The sequence below is a fragment of the Aethalodelphis obliquidens genome, unplaced genomic scaffold (genome assembly GCF_003676395.1).
Source record: "Aethalodelphis obliquidens isolate GAN/ISIS:26980383/991018 unplaced genomic scaffold, ASM367639v1 scaffold13, whole genome shotgun sequence".
Lineage (NCBI taxonomy): Eukaryota > Metazoa > Chordata > Mammalia > Artiodactyla > Delphinidae > Aethalodelphis > Aethalodelphis obliquidens.
Genome location: NW_020837957.1, coordinates 38039102 through 38059338, shown reverse-complemented (window position 1 = coordinate 38059338; position 20237 = coordinate 38039102). Strand labels below are relative to the sequence as shown.

Here is a 20237-nt window from a genome sequence, read left to right as displayed (position 1 = left end):
AGAAGCGCTGAGCTATGGAATTTTATTTATATAGAGTCTTAAGGCATGTAAGAGACCTGTATTTGTAACTAGTTTCACAATTTTTTCAAAGAACTTCATATATATATATATATATATACACATTTTCGTTCCAAAACTCCAGTAAGTAAATTTTACCTCAAAAGAAGTAAAGACTAGACTAATCTGGAGGATGAAACCATTTTGCTGTTTTAGCCCCAGCTAAGCTCTCACTTTAATAAAGCCACACTAGTAATACCCATTTTGCCACGTGGAGCAGAACAACCAATCAACTGATCTCAATCAACCCACAGAATCATAAGAAATAATAAGAACTTGCTCTTATAAGTCAGTAAGTTTTTTGGAGCGTTTTTACCACAGCAATACATACCTGAAACAGAAATTGCTACTATATAAAAGTGGGGTGCTGGCATCATACAAACATAAAATATTGGCTTTGGGACAAGGCAGCAAAAACCTGGCTAGAAAAGCAGTGATAAACTTGTTGTTGGAAACTTGACAACAGCGTACCTAATTTAGGTACTGATAGAAAATTAACGAGAATAGTGACCTTGATAACTTGTAAGATAAAACATGTACCTAATGACTGTGATTCTGGCTAAGTAGATTTTCAGACAGGATGTTGAAAGTGCCAATTGGCTTCTTATAGTTGCCTAAGATATGGTTTTATAGGAAAGAGACAAATGAAAGAAGGAACTGTTTGGTTTCAAGTGGAGCTTAATGAAATGATTTCTAACAGAAGACTAGCTGAGTTAGAATATAAAATTGGTTTTCATTCCCAGCTTCTCCAGTGGACAATAGATTATCAAATTAAGAGGTGAAAATGAAATTCAGGGTAATAACAGTAAAATGCGGCTTCAAAATGAAGATTAAAACAAGGCTATGAATGTAAGACCCTTAGTTAAGACCCAAGAAGGATTCCAGTCGTTTCTTCTCAGACTCTCAAGCCAGACCAAAGGTTCCTAAGAATTTTAAGGATGTTGTCTCAAAGCACATTAACCCATATTTCAAAGTAGAAAGAGATCTGTCTTGAAAATATATGTCCCTGTTACTTTTGTTTAATGGAATGAACTATAATATGTAAACAGTCCACATGATTTTAAATGGAATTTTAGTAGTGAAAGCACTATCAGCTTAGACTAAAAGGCACAGAGACAGTTCCAAATAATTTGGGGGGCTTCTCTGGTGGCGCAGTGGTTGAGAGTCTGCCTGCCAATGCAGGGGACACGGGCTCATGCCCCAGTCCGGGAAGATCCCACGTGCTGCGGAGCGGCTGGGCCCGTGAGCCATGGCTGCTGAGCCTACGCGTCCGGAGCCTGTGCTCCGCAACGGGAGAGGCCACAGCAGTGAGAGGCCCGCGTACCGCAAAAACAAACAAACAAACAACAAAAAAAAAAACAATTTGGGCCGTTGACTTTCTACAGCAGGAAACAACCTGAGAAACATACTGAACTACAAGCAAAAGCAATTTTTTTTACCAAAAAGGGGGGCACAGAGTTGAGCCAAGGGCCAGAGGGAGCCACTTGCAAATAGAAGTGGGTATAATCAAGAAACAACCCCTGCCTCTGGAACAGGGCAACTGGTGGCATGTACCTGACTGGATTCCAGAATTTCTATGTGTCTTTACTTCTTCTTTCCTTTCTGAGTGGGAGTGTCTAGCATGATTATCTTCTTTCTATCTCACCATTTTATGAACTTATGTAGAGGGCAGACTGGTAATTTACCTTTCCAGTTTATAGGTCTCTGCACCCAAAAAATGAGCCCAAATAACTGTACCTAAGGGATCACCCTGAGCATTATTTAGATGTGGGCTCTTGAACTTCAAAGGTAGATCTGATGACATAATAGGATAAGACTTTTGGGTCTTGGAGAGAGCATGATTTTATTTTGCATGTGAGAGGAATGGATCATCAGGGATCAGAGAGATTATGGCAAAATGTTAAGTGAGCCTTGACTCCCAGTGTTTCAGCCCTTGTGTAGTCCCCTCCCACATTGAACCTAGGCTTGGTTCTGTGTCTTGTTTTGGTCAATGGGACATCTGCAAGTATGATGCAAGCAGAGGATTGATAGGCATATGTGTATTGGAGTTTGTCCTCTTGGAATGCTCCCACTAGGAATTTAGTCACCTAGCTGTAAGGTAGTACAGACTAGAAGTGCTGAATCATTAGAGATCACATGGAGATAAGCCCTAAAGGATGAGAAACCATTCTGGACCTTCCATCCCAGACAAGCTCCAGCTAAATGCAGCCACACGAGTTACCTCAGCTATATCACATGGAGCAGTAAAACTACCCAGATGAGCCCAGACAACACACAGAATGGTCAGAAATGATTAATCAGCATTTAGTCTCAAAATTTTGGAGTGGCATGTTACACAGGAATAGATAACTGAAAAGATTTATTCTGAAAGACTCTTAACATGGAAGTTTTGTTAGTCTCCAATATATTACCCTAAACTACGGTAAAGAAGTAAAATTAGGCAAATTCTTTTTGTTTTTTATGCTAAGGTTTGAGTGCAAGTGCAATTCCTAAGGCTCTAAGCAGAATTTTTCTGACTTTTCTACATAAAGAAATTCATTGATAAATGGAGTATTTGGCATGCAATATTTTTTGCTAAATTCACAAATGATTTATGACCTATTTACCTATTAGAGGTGATCATCACAATACTAACAGTTGAGAGACAATGCAAGTTAACTAATAAAACATGCTAGGCATCCTGCCAAAATACCAGTGTCTGACTAATAATTTCAATCATTTTCAGTTTAAATTGGATTATCACCTTATGAAGTCTCATTAGAAATTTTTTTTGTTGTTTGAAAATTTTAAGTGACACATAAGTCAATGTTGAAAATGATATTAAAAACCAAAGAAGGGCTTCCCTGGTGGCGCAGTGGTTGAGAGTCCGCCTGCCGATGCAGGGGACACAGGTTCGTGCCCCGGTCTGGGAAGATCCCACATGCCGCAGAGGGGCTGGGCCCGTGAGCCATGGCCACTGAGCCTGCGTGTCCAGAGCCTGTGCTCCACAACGGGAGAGGCCATAACAGTGAGAGGCCCACATACTGCAAAAAAAAAAAAAAAAAAAAAAATTGCATGTTTAGAATTTATATCAATTTTATTTTAAGGATATTAAAAATATTGAAAACTATTTACTTTGATCTTATCAAGTTGATATTTGATTTCACATAAATTCAGTTTTAACAAAAGAGTTATTTGAACTGTTCTAGTTTAGTTATTGGTCTAGTTGAGTAATATATCCCAGAAAAAAAAAAAGAGAATCCATCAGAAAAATACAACAGTTCTGCAAAAAATCCCTGGAAAGTTTCATCTATAAAATAATGTGATCATCCACAATAGAAGATTCAGAGAATGTTTGGCAAACCTTCCATAATGTAAGTCTCTATGGTTTCTAGTAAAGACTTGCTTAAATAAAAACATATTCAAGATTTAATATTTTTCAAGTTAGTCTTTATAAAAATACAATCATTTTAAATTATTAATAAAAATTATGTTGGCTATTGACACAAATCCTTAAGTTGCCTACTGTTACATTTCAAACATTTTGTTAAGCTTAATTTTACTTCTAATTATAAATAATTTTCAAAAATAATATGTAAATAAAAATCACAAGACAGTTAAACAAGAACAGAATATCTTGAAAAACCTGAATCTGGACAATCTGAATCTGAAAAAAGATATCAATGGATATGCTGAGTGTATATCTCAATGTTTTAAATTTGTGATATATTTAGATGTCTGCATTCTCATCTCCAAATTGGGAATAACATTACCTTGTCTGTAATTACTTATGCTAGCTAATGAGAAAAGAGAAATGAAAGAGCTTTGTATACCACAAAAATTCACTGTTCTTCAAAAGTAAAATATTATTACATATATAATTAATATATATGATGAAACTCCTTAGTGACTATTTCAAAATGTTACTTGTTTGGATATTTTATAAGCCTCTCATCTTTCTGTGAATAACTCAAAGTAGTAAGCAAATCATTTTCTCTCAAGTGGCAGTTTACCTTATTTTGTAGAAAGGAAGGAGGCACTATTCAATTGAAAAAGAAGAATCAGACCATTTGATGTCAGAGCTCTGCCGCATTAATCTTGGGCAAGTTAACTACCCTTTTGAAACTTCATTGCACATACATAAGAAAGGAATGTAGAAGTCATATACAGAGAGCATATCCAGCACCTGTTACAGAGTAGATACTAACTCAGCAGTTAACATTCTTCATTTGCCCTTCCACATGAGATTCTGAGGTTCTATTTCATCATAGTTGTCTTTAATCATATCTTGAGGTTGAGATGCATCTAGCCGATCCACGTGGAGATGTTACCCTGAAGAAAGTAATATTGTAGGTTTCTTTAAATATATTTGCCAATCATTAATTCAACTTTTAGCAGTTCTTCAGGACTCAACAGCTTTTCTTTCAGCCTTCCTTAATGCCTAAGGCTGTGTTAAGTATATTTTTTTATATTCTCATATCATTTTGTGCTTATTCCTAGGAGAGCACTTTCTATATTGCATTATAATTACAGTCATCTCACAGTGTCCTGGCCCTGGAACCAATCCCGTGAGGATACCAAAATACAAGGATGTTCAAGTCCTTTACATAAAATTGCATAGTATTTGCATATAACCTATGCACATTATCTGTATACTTTATATCATCTCTACATTACTTATAATACCTAATACAATGTAAATTCTGTATATAGTTGTAAATACAATGTAAATACCATGTAAACAGTGACCAGCTCATGGCAAATTCAAGTTTTGCTTTTCGGAACTTTCTGGAATTTTTTTTTTCAAATGTTTGATTTGTAGTTGGTTGAATTCAAGGATGCAGAGCACAGGGATATGGAGGGCAGACTGTATTTGCTTTCTTTCCCTGTTTCTCCTCAACTGTAAACTCATATGTTTTATGCATTACTGTACTCCAGTGTCTAGCAAAGAGAAATACATATTTGTTAAATGTGTGGACTGGTTAAATTATTTTATCAGGGTTGTTTGCATCTCTGCATGAAGTCCAGCTTCTCTCCTTCCATTTGTAACCAGATACAGTCTCTGTGCAAGGTAAATTTATTCAACCTCATTCTTTGCTTCATCCTACCTGAGGTGGTCAGGGCTTCTTTGGACTAATTTTAGACAGCCTTTGTTTGACTTTCAGATATAACAATCACTAGCTGTGCAAATTTGGGGAGTTACTTAACTTCTTTGTGCATTACTTTCCTCATATGTAAAATGACTATAAATTGTGATAATGGTTAATCATAAGATTCTGTGAAAATTAAATGAGTTACATGGATAAATGAGCTAGTATAGGTAGGATGCTGCCTGTTACTAAATAAGTTTGCTATATTGGTTCCCACATGCTCTTTCAACATCACTGATCCTAGTCTAAGTTAAATGTAAGTGGGACCATTTTTAAATTAATGACAATTTTATTTATAAATCATTTAATACTAAAGTAATGACAAGGGATATATTTTGGCAAGAAGGTTCAATAGGTACAAATTTTCTTACGCATATATGTATGTGTCTGTGTGTCTGTATATATGTATATGTATGCACTTTTTACTCAAGGACTTGGGAAATAGTATAGGTATGTTGAAAACTAGTATTTCATAGTTGCAAGACTATAGTCATAGAAGTCTACTAAGAAACTGATTTAAAACATAGTTTTGTTTTGGACAAACTAATATACACAGAAATAGTAATAAAATATGTATTTTTAAAAAAGGGTTTAATTTAATCATTCAATTCAATTTAATCCGTTATAGATATTTCTATTAATCTCATTCTCACAGTGTTCTGAGGATAAATTCTTTAGTGGAATTTTTATAGTATTATGATTATAGCTTTACTATGCTTTCTACTTTTTCTATTTTGAAATAACACTTCCTGCACATGCAAAGTAAGGTGGATAACTGAAACAAGTATCTATATATTCTAGATTTTAAAAATCTTTTGATTTCAATTATCTAGATCTGTGCTTTCCAGTCCAGTAGCCATAAGTCACATGTGGCTATCTGAACACTTAAAAGTGAAATGTGGCTGGTATGAGTTGAGATGTGCTGTAAGTGTAAAGTAACTATAGGATTCTGAAGACTTAATAGGAAAAACATGTAAAGTATCTTATTAATAAGTTTTATATTGATTAGATATTGAAATGATATTTCAATATATTAGGTAAACAAATGTATTATTTAAATTAATTAAATTTTTTTCTTTATATAGTTTTAATGTGACTACTAAAACACTTGGAATTACATATGTATTTCATATTGTATTTCTATTGGATATCACTGATCTGGCTAGTTCAAATGAAAGTAATTTTTTAAAAATTTTGTTGGTCAAGAGAAAGAAACCTCTTTATCCATTTTACTTTGTGAGTATAAATACAATCTGAAATATATTTCTAAAGCTAATGTTTGACATAAAGTTAAATAATTATATATGTTTTTAAGCTGTACTAAATCTAAAAGAGCAACAGTCCACCCGAGATATTTTTATATACTGTCCAGTCTAGTAGACAGTCCTCAGATTTTTACTCTGAATTTTCCCCCTAATTTCTTTTTTTTTTTTTTTTTTTTTATTTTTTTTTATTTTTTTTTATTTTTTGCAGTACGCGGGCCTCTCACTGTTGTGGCCTCTCCCATTGCGGAGCACAGCCTCCGGACGCGCAGGCTCAGTGGCCATGGCTCACGGGCCCAGCCGCTCCACGGCATGTGGGATCTTCCCGGACCGGGGCACGAAGCCGTGTCCCCTGCATCGGCAGGCGGACTCCCAACCACTGCGCCACCAGGGAAGCCCTTTCCCCCTAATTTCTAACCCATGCTGATATCAGTATATAGATACATTACATACACATGTATATAAATACATACATACATATATATAAGTGAAGGGAAAGGGAAAGTTCTTCCTTATGTAAGAATGACAGCTAATAAATGTATAAGACTTAGAAAAATCACAGTTGGTAAATTATTATAATGATAATTTATTCAGGCAAGAATGAATCACGAATGAATACTAAAATGACTGGGTAAAATTTTACTAAGGACAAAGATATTTAAATAGGTATACAAGTGGCAAAATATTTACTCATTATAAAGAGAAAAATAGTAATTATACAATGGAGAATCCCGGCAAAACACTACCTTAGCCAAGTGATCGAAGGTAACATCACCAGTAATGCAAGGAATCAAGAATCATGTTGTTACGATGTAAAGAAAAACACAGAATCACCTCTTTAATATCCCCGCCAAAATGCAAAAATTGAATTTAATCATGAGAAAATATCAGGTAACCCAAAATCAGGAACACTCTACAAAAGAACTGGCTTATACTCTTCAAATCTTAGAAGTCATGAAAGACGAGAGAAGGCTGAGGAACTATTGAAAAAACTCAGGAGACATCTCAACTATATGCAGTATGTAACCCTGGACTAGATCCTGAATATGGAGAAAAACCGGATTTTTTTTGCTATGAAATGTGTTACTGGGATAATTGGTAAAATGTGAATGGAGTGTGTGTTGATAGTATTATATCAGTGTTGATTTTCAGATTTTAATGATTGTACTGTGATTACAGACAACAGTGTCCTAGTCTTTTAGGAAATATTGAAGCATACAAGAATAATGGGTTAAATGGCAATTTCCTCTCAATTGGTTCAGATGAAAACATTACACACACACACCACACACATACACATACATACACATTTATATACAGGCACTTATGCATACAGAGAGAGACAAGACAGAGAATGGTAAGGCAAATGAGGTAAATTGTTGACATTTGACATTTTACCTGGGTGAATTCTTTGTTCTATTTTTGTATCTTATCTGTAAGTCTAAAATTATTTCACAATAAAAAGTGTTTAATACACGTTAAGTGGCATCCAAGGTAAACCTTGGGAAAGTGCTGGTAGTTCCTTCTTTGAGATAGGAAAGAAGCCATCTTTGGATGGACACGAAGCATCTAATGACATAGACAAATATTCTGAAAAGTATTAGAACCATTTATTTACTTTGCTTAAGCTCCGCAATGCCCTTAGCTCTCTTCTTGTCTGATCATATGCAAAGGTGGCAAAAAGCTGTATTAAAATTTTTTTCCTTGAGTTAAAAAATGAGAGAAAAGTCCTACTGAGTTTTGCTTTTTGATTAGCTCAATCAGTTCAAATAAGAAGAGCCGTTCCCAAGGCAAATAGCAAGCTCCACAGCCCTCCTCACTTCCTTAGTGTTGCCACCTGTGTTTTGAAGGGCTTCTCCACACCCTTCTTTCACATCGTGTTTTTTTTTTTTTTCTTTTTGCGGTACGGTACGTGGGCCTCTCACCGTTGTGTCCTCTCCTGTTGCGGAGCACAGGCTCCGGATGCGCAGGCTCAGCGGCCATGGCTCACGGGCCCAGCCGCTCCGCGGCATGTGGGATCTTCCCGGACCGGGGCACGAACCTGTGTCCCCTGAATCGGCAGGCGGACTCTCAACACTGCGCCACCAGGGAAGCCCAATACTCAGTTATTTTAACTTTACCTCCAAAGCAATCTTTCTTTGTTATAATTCCATCACCATAAAATAAAATTGCATCTGGAAACAGATACTAAACTAATAATCATAACAAAGTTATCAACCTAACTCCACTAAGCATTTTATAAATTCCCTATTATTTTAACCCAATGACCATCTTCTCTGTGCCCTTTTGAGGATAATTCATTTTTTGTTATCAAATGTTTTATTAAAAATGCTTCTCAATTTGAAGTATTGAGACAACAGTAACTTATGAAAAATTCTTAGACATACATTAAATTCTAATAAAACAACCAAAAGTGTCCAGAAATGATTCTAAGTTAGATAATACAAAATTCTGGGTCCAGAAAGAATTTTAAAAGATAATAAAAGTAGTGTCTGAGGACCACTTCTGGCATTTCTTAACCTTGTGACACTAAACAAATCATTTGGTCTCTGAGCCTCAAACATAAAATAAAGAGGTGGAAATAGATTTAATACTTTGATTCATTGGCAAGTATAATTTGAAGGGTCTTAAACGTCTGCAAAATGCAATGGTTTAATTCTAATTTATATTTTTAAGGCTCCAAATACTTTAAACGATAAATTCTCAGTAGATTTTATACAAGGCATTTTCTTGAGTTTTACTATTCAAGAAATGACTAATTATCAAACTACATTATGCTAGTGACACAAATAGAATTTTGTGACACAAATAGAATTTTATAATATGTTTTACATATAAAATTTAATAGAAAAAATGCAGATAACTTACAGTTCCATTCTGGAAGTATACAGAATTCCCAGTGACCTATTTACTAAATAAAACTCTGCTACTGTGATGTTCTCTGTATTGCACAGAACACTATAAACGTATACAAAATGTCCTTTATTTCTAATTCATTTGAATTACTTTTTCCTCACCTTTATTCAACAGGGAAAAACAAAAATCCAAACCTCTTTAATAATAATGTTATTCATTAGTAGATGCAAAAATAGTTTTGACATTTTTACCCCATCAAGGATAATAACAAATGAATGCTATAGAATTAAAAGAGATTGCCCATACTATATTGCTTCTTCCTGAAAGTAAAACAACAAAGAAATCAGGTTTCATTTTCAAAGGGAGAGATTTTTACTGTCAGGGTTTTTTTTTTATTATTAAACTTATTATTCTAAGATAATTATAGATTCATATGTAGTTATAGAAATAATACAGAGATTTGTATACGCTTTATCCAATTTTTCTCAAATGTAACATCTTGCAAAATTATAATACAATATTACAAGAAGAATATTAGTATTAGTATAGTCCAGATACAGCACATTTCTGTCACCACCATGATCTCTCATATTGCCCTTTTATAGCCACATTAAATTCCCTCATGCCTTAATCTTTGGCAACCATTAATCTGTTCTTCATTCTATCATATTGTCATTTCAAGAATGTCTCATAAAGAGCTTTTCTCACTTGGCATAATTCTGTGGAGGTTTATCCAGGTTGGTGACTGTATCAATAGTTTATTGTGATACATGTATCACAATTCATTTAACTAATCACCAGTTGAAAGACACTCTGGGTTGTTTCTAGTTTTTGTCCATTAGGAATAAAACTGATATAAATATTTGTGTACAGTTTCTGTGTAAACATAACTCTTCATTTCTCTGGGACAATGCCTAGGAGTGAAATTGCTGGATCATATGGTAGTTGCATATTTCATTTTATAATAAACTATTTTCAAGAATGGTTGTACTAATTTACATTCTCATCTGCAATATATGACTGATCCAGTTTTTCTGCATCATCACCAGCATTTGGTGTTGTCACTTTTTTTTTGTTTCTGACATTTTTGTAGACATTTAGTGATATCTAACTGTGGTTTTAATATGCATTTCCCTAATGGATAATGATGTTAAACTCTTTTCCTGTGCTTATTTGCCCTCTGTGTATCCTCTTTGGTGAAATTTCTCTGCATGTCTTTGCCTATTTTCTAATTGGAGCTTTTTTACTTTTTTCTGTACTCGAGTTTTACATGTTAATGTATTCTACATAATAATCCTTTCTTGGATATGCGGTTTGTAAATATTTTCTCTCTGTAGCTCATCTTTTCATTCTCTTAACAGGGACTTTCCAGACCAAAACTTTTTGATTAAAATAAAGCCCAATTTATCATATTTTGTTTTCATGTATTCTGCTTTTGATGTTATGTCTAAAGTCTCTATGCCTAACGCTAGAGCCTGAAGATTTGCTTCTAATGCTTTTCTGAAAGTTTTATAGTTTTAAATTTTACATTTAGGTCCTGGATCCATCTTAGACAATTTTCCTTTTTTTCCTTTCCTTTCCTTTCCCTTTCTGTCTTCCTTCCTTCTTACCTTCCTTCCTCCCTTCCTTCTTTCCTTCCTTCCTTGCTTCCTTCTTCCCTCCCTCTTTCTTTTTTTCTTTCTTTCTTTCTTCCTTTCTTCCTTTCCTTCTTTCTTTCTTTCTTTCTTTCTTTCTTTCTTTCTTTCTTTCTTTCTTTCTTTCTTTCTTTCTTTCTTTCTTTCTTTCTTTCACCTGTCGATGTTTAATTGCTTCAGCACCATTTGTAGAAAAGGTTCTCTTTCCTCCATTCAACTGCACACTTGTGAAAAATCAGTTGGTGATGGCCATTCTGACCAGTGTGAGGTGATACCTCGTTGTAGTTTTGATTTTCATTTCTCTAATAATTAGTGATGTTGAGCATCTTTTCATGTGTTTGTTAGCCATCAGTATGTCTTCTTTGGAGAAATGTCTATTTAGGTCTTCCCCCCATTTTTTGATTGGGTTGTTTGTTTTTTTGATATTGAGCTGCATGAGCTGTTTGTATATTTTGGAGATTAATCCTTTGTCCATTGCTTCATTTGCAAATATTTTCTCCCCTTCTGAGGGTTGTCTTTTCATCTTGTTTATGGTTTCCTTTGTTGTGCAAAATCTACAAACAATAATTGTTGGAAAGGGTGTGAAGAAAAGGGAACCCTCATGCATTATTGGTGGGAATGTAAATTGATAGAACCACTATGGAGAACAGTATGAAGATTCCTTAAAAAACTAAAAATAGAACTACCATATGATGCAGCAATCCCACTACTGGGCATATACCCAGAGAAAACCATAATTCAAAAAGACACATGCACCCCAATGTTCACTGCAGCACTATTTACAATAACCAGGACATGGAAGTAACCTAAATGTCCATTAACAGAGGAATGGATAAAGAAGATGTGATACATATATACAATGTAATATTACTCAGCCATAAAAAGGAATGAAATTGGGTCATTTGTAGAGACATGGATGGACCTAGAGATTGTCATACAGAGTGAAGTAAGTGAGAAGGAGAAAAACAAATACCGCATATTAGCCCATATATGTGGAATCTGAAAAAATTGGTATAGACAATCTTATTTACAAAGCAGAAATAGAGACAGACATAGAGAACAAATGTATGGATATCAAGGGGGAAAGGGGGGTGGGATGAATTAGGAGATTGGGATTGACATATATACACTATTGATACTATGTATAAAATAGATAACTAATGAGAACCTACTGTATAGCACAGGGAACTTTACTTAATGCTCTGTGGTGACCTAAATGAGAAGGAAATCCAAAAAAGAGGGGATATATGTATATGTATAGCTGATTCACTTTGCTGTACAGTATAAACTAATACAATATTATAAAGCAACTATACTCCAATAAAAATTTTTAAAAAATCTGTTGGGCCTATTTGCATGGTATATTTCTGAATACTCTTATTTTGTTGCACTGGATAGACATTAAATGTGTCTATACTTCCACCAATACCACAGAGTCTTGATTAATGTGCTACATAAAAAGTCTTGAAGTCAGAAAGATGATTTGTCCCACTTTATTCTTTATCAAGATAGTTTTCAGCAATTCCAATTCCTTTGCCTTTTTATATAAATTTTTTAATGATATCATCTATATCTACAAAATGTATTGCTGGAATTTTAATAGGAATTGCATTAAACCTGTTTATCAGTTTGAAGAGATTGATATGTTTACTATTTTGAATCTTGCAACATTTGAATACAGTTTGACCACCCATTTATTTAGATATTTTTTCTATTTATTTTATTAAGGTTGTGTTTTTTCCACCATACATGTCCTGAACATGTTTTGTCAGATTTACACAAGTTTAAAAAAAAAATTGTAAATGATATTGTATTCTTGATTTTGTTGCCCACTTGTTCATTGTTAGTATATAGAAATGCAACTGATTTTTGTGTGTTTATCTTGATTTCTGAGGCTTTGCTGAACTCATTATTTCTAGAATATTTTTGGTAGATTCCTTAGAATTTCCTATGTAAACAATCATGGTTATCTGCAAATATTTCTTCCTTTATGGTCTATATGCCTTTTCTTCTCTTGCCTTACAGAAATGGCTAGAACTTTTAGTACCATGTTGGATAAGAATAGTGAGAGTGGGCATCCTAGCCTTGTTTCTGACTTCAAGGGGAAAGTATTCCATCTTTCACCATTAAGTATGTTAGCTGTAAACTTTTGTTGATGATTTTATCAAGTTGAAGATCTTCCTCTTTATTCATGTTTTCTAAGATTTTTTTTTATCATGAATGGGTGCTGAATTTTGTGAGATGCCTTTTCTGCATTGATTTATATGTCTATGTGAGTTTTCTTTTTTAACCTGTTTAATATGTTGCATTACAGTGCTTGATTTTTAAATATTAAACCAGCCTTTTAACCTTGAAATAAATCCCACTTGGTTATTATACATAATTATTTTTATGTATTGCTAAATTCCATTTGCTAATACACTATTAAGGATTTTTGTGTATATATTTGTGAGAAATATAGGTTTGTAGTTCTCTCTCTCTCTCTTTTTTTTTTTTCTTTTTTTGTACTCTTTATGTTTGATTTCAGTATCAGGGTAATACATCCTTCAAAAGTGAATTGGGAAGTATTCTCTCCTCTTCTACTTTTTGGAAGAGATTGTGTAGAATCAATGTTAGTTCTCTTTTAAATATTTGTTAGAATTTTCCAGTGAAATCATCTGGCCCTGGAGACTTCTTTTTTGGGAGTTTTATAAATATAAATTTGATTTCTTTAATAGTTATCATGCTACTCGAATTATCTGTTTCGTATTTGGTGAGTTGTAAATGGTGTTTTTCAAAAACAAGTCTATGTTACCTAAGTTGTCAAACGTATATGTACAGAGTTGTTTATAGTATTCCCCTATCCTTTGGATGCCTGCAGGGTCTGTTTCATTCTCTATATCATTTCTGATATTAGTAATTTGTGTCTTTTGTTTTCATTGTCACCATTGCTATAATTTTTCAGTTTTATTTATCTTTTACAGAACTAGCTCTTTATTTTCTCTAATGATATTGATTTCTGCTTTTATATTTATTATTTCCTTCTTTTTGCAGGTTTTCAGTTTATTTAGCTCTTCTTTTTCTAGGTTCTTGAGGTGGACACTTAGATTATTGAATTGACAATATTTTATCTCAGCACTGACTTAGTTTTGTCCCATGAATTTTGATGTATTGTATTTTTATTTTCATTCAGTTCAATGTATATTTTAATACATTGAATTGAATGTATTTTTTTTCCTTGGGACTTTCATTTCAACCCATGGATTATTAAATGTGACTTGTTTCCAAATGGTTGTAGATTTTCCAGTTATCTTTCTGCTGTTCACTTCTAATTTGACTCCATTGAGTTCAGAGAATACACTCTATAATTTCTATAGTTTAAATTTGTTGAGGTTTACTTTGTGGATGAGGATATGATATGATCAACCTTCCATGGACACTTACAAAGAATGTATAGTTTGTTGTTGGTTGGGTGCTCTACGAATGTTGATTAGAATGTTATGTGATGGTGGTGTTGATTTTTTTTCTATATAATTCCTGATATTCTTTTTATTCTATCAAATGTTGAGGGAGGAAGTACAGTCTACAACTATAATCACACATATGTCTATTTCTCCTTCAGTTATATTAATTTTTGCTTCACATATTATGCAGATCAGTTGTTTGATGTATACACATTTATAATTACATGTCCTCTTGGTTGATTGACATTCTTATCATATAAAGTTCCTCTCTGTCTCTAGTAACTTTCTTTGCTCTGATTTTTACTTTATTTGATATAAATATAGCCACTCCTGTATTCATTTAATTAAGGTTTGCATGCTACCTTTATCTATTTTTTTTTACTTTAAAACACCCTGTAAATTTGTATTTGAAATGAGTTTCTTATAGACAAAACAGAGTTGGGTCATGTTTTTAAATCAATTCTGTCCATCTATGTTCTGCCTAGTCTTCTCACCACCCCAACCCCCAGCAACCTCTGATCTTTTGATTGTCTCCATAGTTTTACCATTTTCAGAATGTCATATAGTTGGAATCATATAGTGTAGGCTTCTTTCACTTAGTAATATGCATTTAAGTTTCCTCTGTGTCTTTTCCCAGCTTGATAGCTCATTTCTTTTTAATGCTGCATAATATTCCATTGTCTGGATGTAACACAGCTTATTTATCCATTCACCTACTGAGGGCACCTTAGTTGCTTCCAAGCTTTGGCAATTATGAATAAAGCTGCTATAAACACGCATGTACAGGTTTTTTGTGTGAACATAAGTTTTCAACTCCTTTGGATAAATACAAAGGAGTGTGATTGCTAGATCATATGGTAAGAATGTGTTCAGTGTTGTAAGAAACTGCCAAATTGTCTTCCAAACTATCTGTACCATTTTGCATTCTTACCAATAATGAGTGAGAGTTCCTGTTTCTGCACATCATCACTAGCATTTGGTGTCATGTGTTCTGGATATCAGCCATTTTGATGAGTAGTGGTATCTCATTGCTGTTTTTTTGTCTTCTTTTTTTTTTTTTTAGGGAGATTGCAATTGACACATATACATTATTTTTTTAATTAATTTATTTATTTTGGGCTGCATGTGGTCTTCGTTGCTGTGCATGGGCTCTCTCCAGCCATGGCAAGCAGGGGCCACTCCTCATTGCAGTGCACGGACTTCTCATTGTGGTGGAGTGTCTTGTTGCAGAGCATGGGCTCTAGGAGCATAGACTTCAGTAGTGTGGCAGGTAGGCTCAGTAGTTCTGGCTCGTGGGCTCTAGAGCACAAGCTCAGTAGCTGTGGTGCATGGGCTTAGTTGCTCCGCGGCATGTGGGATCTTCCTGGACCAGGGCTCGAACCCATGTCTCCTGCACTGGGAGGTGGACTCTTAACCACTGCACCACCAGGGAACTCCTCATTGCTGTTTTAATTTCCATTTCCCTGATTACTTAGCATCTTTTCATATATTTATTTGCTATCTTTATATCCTCTTTGGTGAGGTATCTGTTAAGGTCTTTGGCTAATTTTTTATTTGGGTTTATTTCTCTCATGGATTGCTCCTTTTGTGTGGTATCTAGAAAGGCAATGCCATACCCGAGGTCATTTGAGTTTTCATTTTCTTATTGTTGCATTTTAAGAGTTCTTATATATTTCGAATAACAGTTGTTTATCAGATGTGTATTTTGTAAATATTTTCTCCCAATCTGTGGCTTAGCTTCTCCTCCTCTTTACATAGTCTTAGGCAGAGCAGAAGATTTTAATGAAGTTCAGGTTATCAGTTAATTTTAATGAAGTCCAGTTGTTCCAGCACCATTTGCTGAAGAGACTTTGTACCATTATAATTACCCTTGCTCTTTTGCCAAGTTCATTTGAGCATGTTTACAGGGGTCTATTTCTGGGCTCTCCATTCTGTTCCATTGATCTACTTGTCTATTCTTTCCCCAATGTCACTCTCCTGAATACTGTAGCTTTATAGTAAATCTTGAACTCAGGTAGTGTCAGTGGTCCAGCTGTTCTCCTTCAATATTGTATTGGTGATTCTGGGTCTTTTGCCTCCCCGTAAACTTTATAATCAGTTTGTCAACATCCACAAAATAATTTTCTGGGGTTCTGTGTAAGATTGTATTGAGTCTATTGATCAAGTTGGGAAGAACTGACAACTTGTCAATATTACTTCTTCTTATCCATGATATCCATGATAAATTTAGTTTATTTATTTAGTTCTTTTGTTTCACTCATCAGTTTTATAATTTTCTTCTTATAGATCTTGTACATATATTGTGGGATTTATACCTAAGTATTGCATTTTGGGGGCGTGCTAATGTAAATTATATTGTGTTTTTAATTTCAGATTCCATTTGTTCATTGTTGGTATATAGGAAAGTGACTGACTTTTGTATATTAAGCTTATAACCTGCAGCCTTTCTATAACTGCTTATTAGTTCCAGGAGGTTTTTAAAAAATTCTATTGGATTTTCTACATGGACTGTTATGTCATCTGTGAACAAAATTGTTTTATTTCTTCCTTTCCAATCTGCATACTTTTTTTTTTAATAATACACACTTTTAAAATTTATTTATTTATTTTTGCTGTGTTAGGTCTTTGTTTCTGTGCTAGGGCTTTCTCTAGTTGTCGCAAGCCGGGGCCACTCTTCATCGCGATGCGCGGGCCTCTCACTATCGCGGCCTCTCTTGTTGTGGAGCACAGGCTCCAGACGCGCAGGCTCAGTAGTTGTGGCTCACGGGCCTAGTTGCTCCGCGGCATGTGGGATCCTCCCAGACCAGGGCTCGAACCCGTGTCCCCTGCATTAGCAGGTGGATTCTCAACCACTGCACCACCAGGGAAGCCCTCAATCTGCATACTTTTTATTTCCTTTTCTTGTCTTATTGTATTAGGTAGGATTTTCAGAACAATGTCAAAAAGGAATGAGGAGAGGAGACATCTCTGCCTTGTTTCTGATCCTTGTGGGAAAGCTTTTAGTTTCTCATAATTAAATATGATATTAGCTGTAGGTTTTTTTCTAGATGTTCTTTATCAAGTTGAGGAAGTTCTCCTTTATTCCTAGTATACTCTGAGTTTTTATCATGAATGGGTGTCCGATATTGCCAAATATTTTTCTGCATCTTTTGATATGATACTTTTTCATTTTTAGCCTGTTGATGTGCTGAATTACATTAATTAATTTGTGATGGCTGAAAGAGCCTTGCATGCCAGGGATAAATCCCATTTGGTCATGGCATATGATTCTTTTTATACATTGTTGGATTTAATTTGCTAATATTTTGTTTAGGACTTTTGCAACTAAGTTTGTGAGAGAGATTGGTCTGTAGTTTTATATTCTTTAAATTTTTCAGGTGTATCTTATAATCTGGAATGTGGCCTATCTCAGTGAATGTTCCATGAGAGCTTGAGAAAAGTGTGTATTCTGCTGTTGTTGGATGAAGTAATCTATAGATGCCAATCATATCCAGTTTGTCACTGGTGTTGTTGAGATCAACTATGAAATGATTTTGTGCTTGGACAGTGGATCTGTCCACCTCTAATATAGGGGAAGTAAAGATTCTGACTATGATAGTGGAATTCATCTATTTCTCCTTGGAGTTCTATAAGTTTTTGCCTCATATAGTTTAGCCTTTTCTATTTTCACTTAAGTGTGTTTTAGTTGCTTGCTTAAGCATTTTTATCATGGCTGCTTTAAAATGTTGTCAGATAATTCTAACATCTCTATCATCTCATTGTTGTTATCTATTGATATCCCGTTCTTAATTGTTTAGATCTTTCTCATTTGCAGTATAACTGATTTTCTATTGAAACATGGACATTTTTGTATTATGTTATGAGATTCTGGATTTTATTTAAACATTTTGGTGAAACTGGTTTACCCTGACAACACTTTGCCGAGAGAGCTGGGAGTTCTGCATTGTTACTGGCAGACAGAAAGTGTTTGGGTTGAAGCTGGGTGAAAATATATAAGGGTTTATTACATTATTTTCTCTATTTTTGTATATGCTTGGAGATTTTTATACTAAAATTAAATAAATAAATAATATCTAATAATATCTACATTGAAGATACATTTTTTTATCAGAGCCTAACATATTCACTGGACACTCAATGAATAATAAGTAAATAAAATAACATAAAATAAAATATCTATACCAAAAAAATATTTAAACTGGGCTTTTAAGGTGAAACTTCATTTTTAGGCTATGTTAAGAGCATTAAGCCTATATGATAAACCTGGGACTTCAAAATATGAAATATCAGCAATAAGAAACAAATTCTTTGTTTTTACATAAAAAGTTTCTTATTCTTTAATTTACTCCACCATAAGTTTTATGGGTGGGGCATGTCAGTATGACAATACAATTAATATATATTTAATACAAAATGAAATTGTCTGCTTTTGGTTTCTTCTCTTATTAAAGTTTCATATTAATGACCTGTCACCTTAAGATACATGCTTAAAAATGACACACTATAGTCTTAAACTTTGGTTAAACTCACATTATGGGACATTTTATTATTAATTTATAGTTTCTATTGCTCTTCCAAAGCAACAAACTTCCTTCAGGTATATTTAGGGACTTTAAAAGAGTTATATATTAAAAATTAGAAGGTACCTAAGCAATCATGCAATTCAAAGATCTAATTTTACAGATAAAATCATTTAGTCTCCCTAGAGGATGTGTATGTGATTGTTTGCACAACATCCTCTGCCCCAGATTTCCTGGTAACTGTATTTCACCCATTCCATCCACATGATTTCTACTTTTCATCTTAGTTTATTTCATTTTAACCCTGGCCACAGTTGATTGTTCCAGAAGTTGGTATCTTTACAAAGGTTGTTAGATTTTGATAGGTTCTAAGTTATAAAATTGTTAGCAGCTGTGCTTTCTATCCTTTAGGAAAATAATCTTCTTGGCAACAAGATAGAAGGCTAAAACTGGTAAAGAGAAACAGATATGAGAGCCCCATCAGGACTCAAGTCTCTGACCCCTGCATCCCTGAGCCTTTGCCCAATGCTTGTTTATTCCATTAAATACCCCAACATCCTCCAAATAAATTTCTTCTTTTGCTTTGGCTAATTTTAGTAAATGTCATTGCAATAGAAAGAACCCTAATTAACAGTGTTATGAAGGTTAAGCAATTTATCCAAGGCTTCAAAACCAGTTCAAAAGTTGCTTTGGAATCCAGATATTCTCCCAACCCAGTAATAGGCACTAATAATAGGCACTAATAGGCAATTATAGGCACTTGATGAAATCAAATAGACTGCAATATATCATGTTTTCTAGAAATTTGTGATACATTTTATATATGACTATTATGTTGCACTGTCTTTAGTAGAACTTTGTCTCAAGAAATGAAAAAACATGCTTCATTTGTAACTTCTAACACAGTTGGACAGTTCTTACAGTGGAAATAACGTGTCTGGGATTTGCAATCAAATACTGTCCCACTACTGGGCATATACCCTGAGAAAACCATAATTCAAAAAGAGTCATGTACCAAAATGTTCATTGTAGCTCTATTTACAATAGCCCAGAGATGGAAACAACCTAAGTGCCCATCAGCGGATGAATGGATAAAGAAGATGTGGCACATATATTCAATGGAATATTACTCAGCCATAAAAGGAAATGAAATTGAGCTATTTGTAATGAGGTGGATAGACCTAGAGTCTGTCATACAGAGTGAAGTAAGTCAGAAAGAGAAAGACAAATACCGTATGCCAACACATATATATGGAATTTAAGGGGAAAAAAATGTCATGAAGAACCTAGGGGTAAGACAGGAATAAAGACACAGACCTACTGGAGAACGGACTTT

The 20237-nt window shown here is 34.2% G+C and overlaps 1 protein-coding gene across 2 annotated transcripts in view; it reads right to left on the bottom strand.

Annotated features, from left to right (window-relative positions):
• Positions 1–20237, bottom strand: part of LOC113624567 (pancreatic alpha-amylase) — a 66657-nt gene that overhangs the window by 4500 nt on the left and 41920 nt on the right. For both annotated transcript variants that reach the window (XM_027114511.1, XM_027114512.1), the window contains one exon: positions 4223–4368. In XM_027114511.1, the coding sequence (XP_026970312.1) occupies positions 4314–4368 (55 nt within the window). In that variant the 3' untranslated portion in view covers positions 4223–4313. The remainder of the gene's footprint in view (positions 1–4222; positions 4369–20237) is intronic.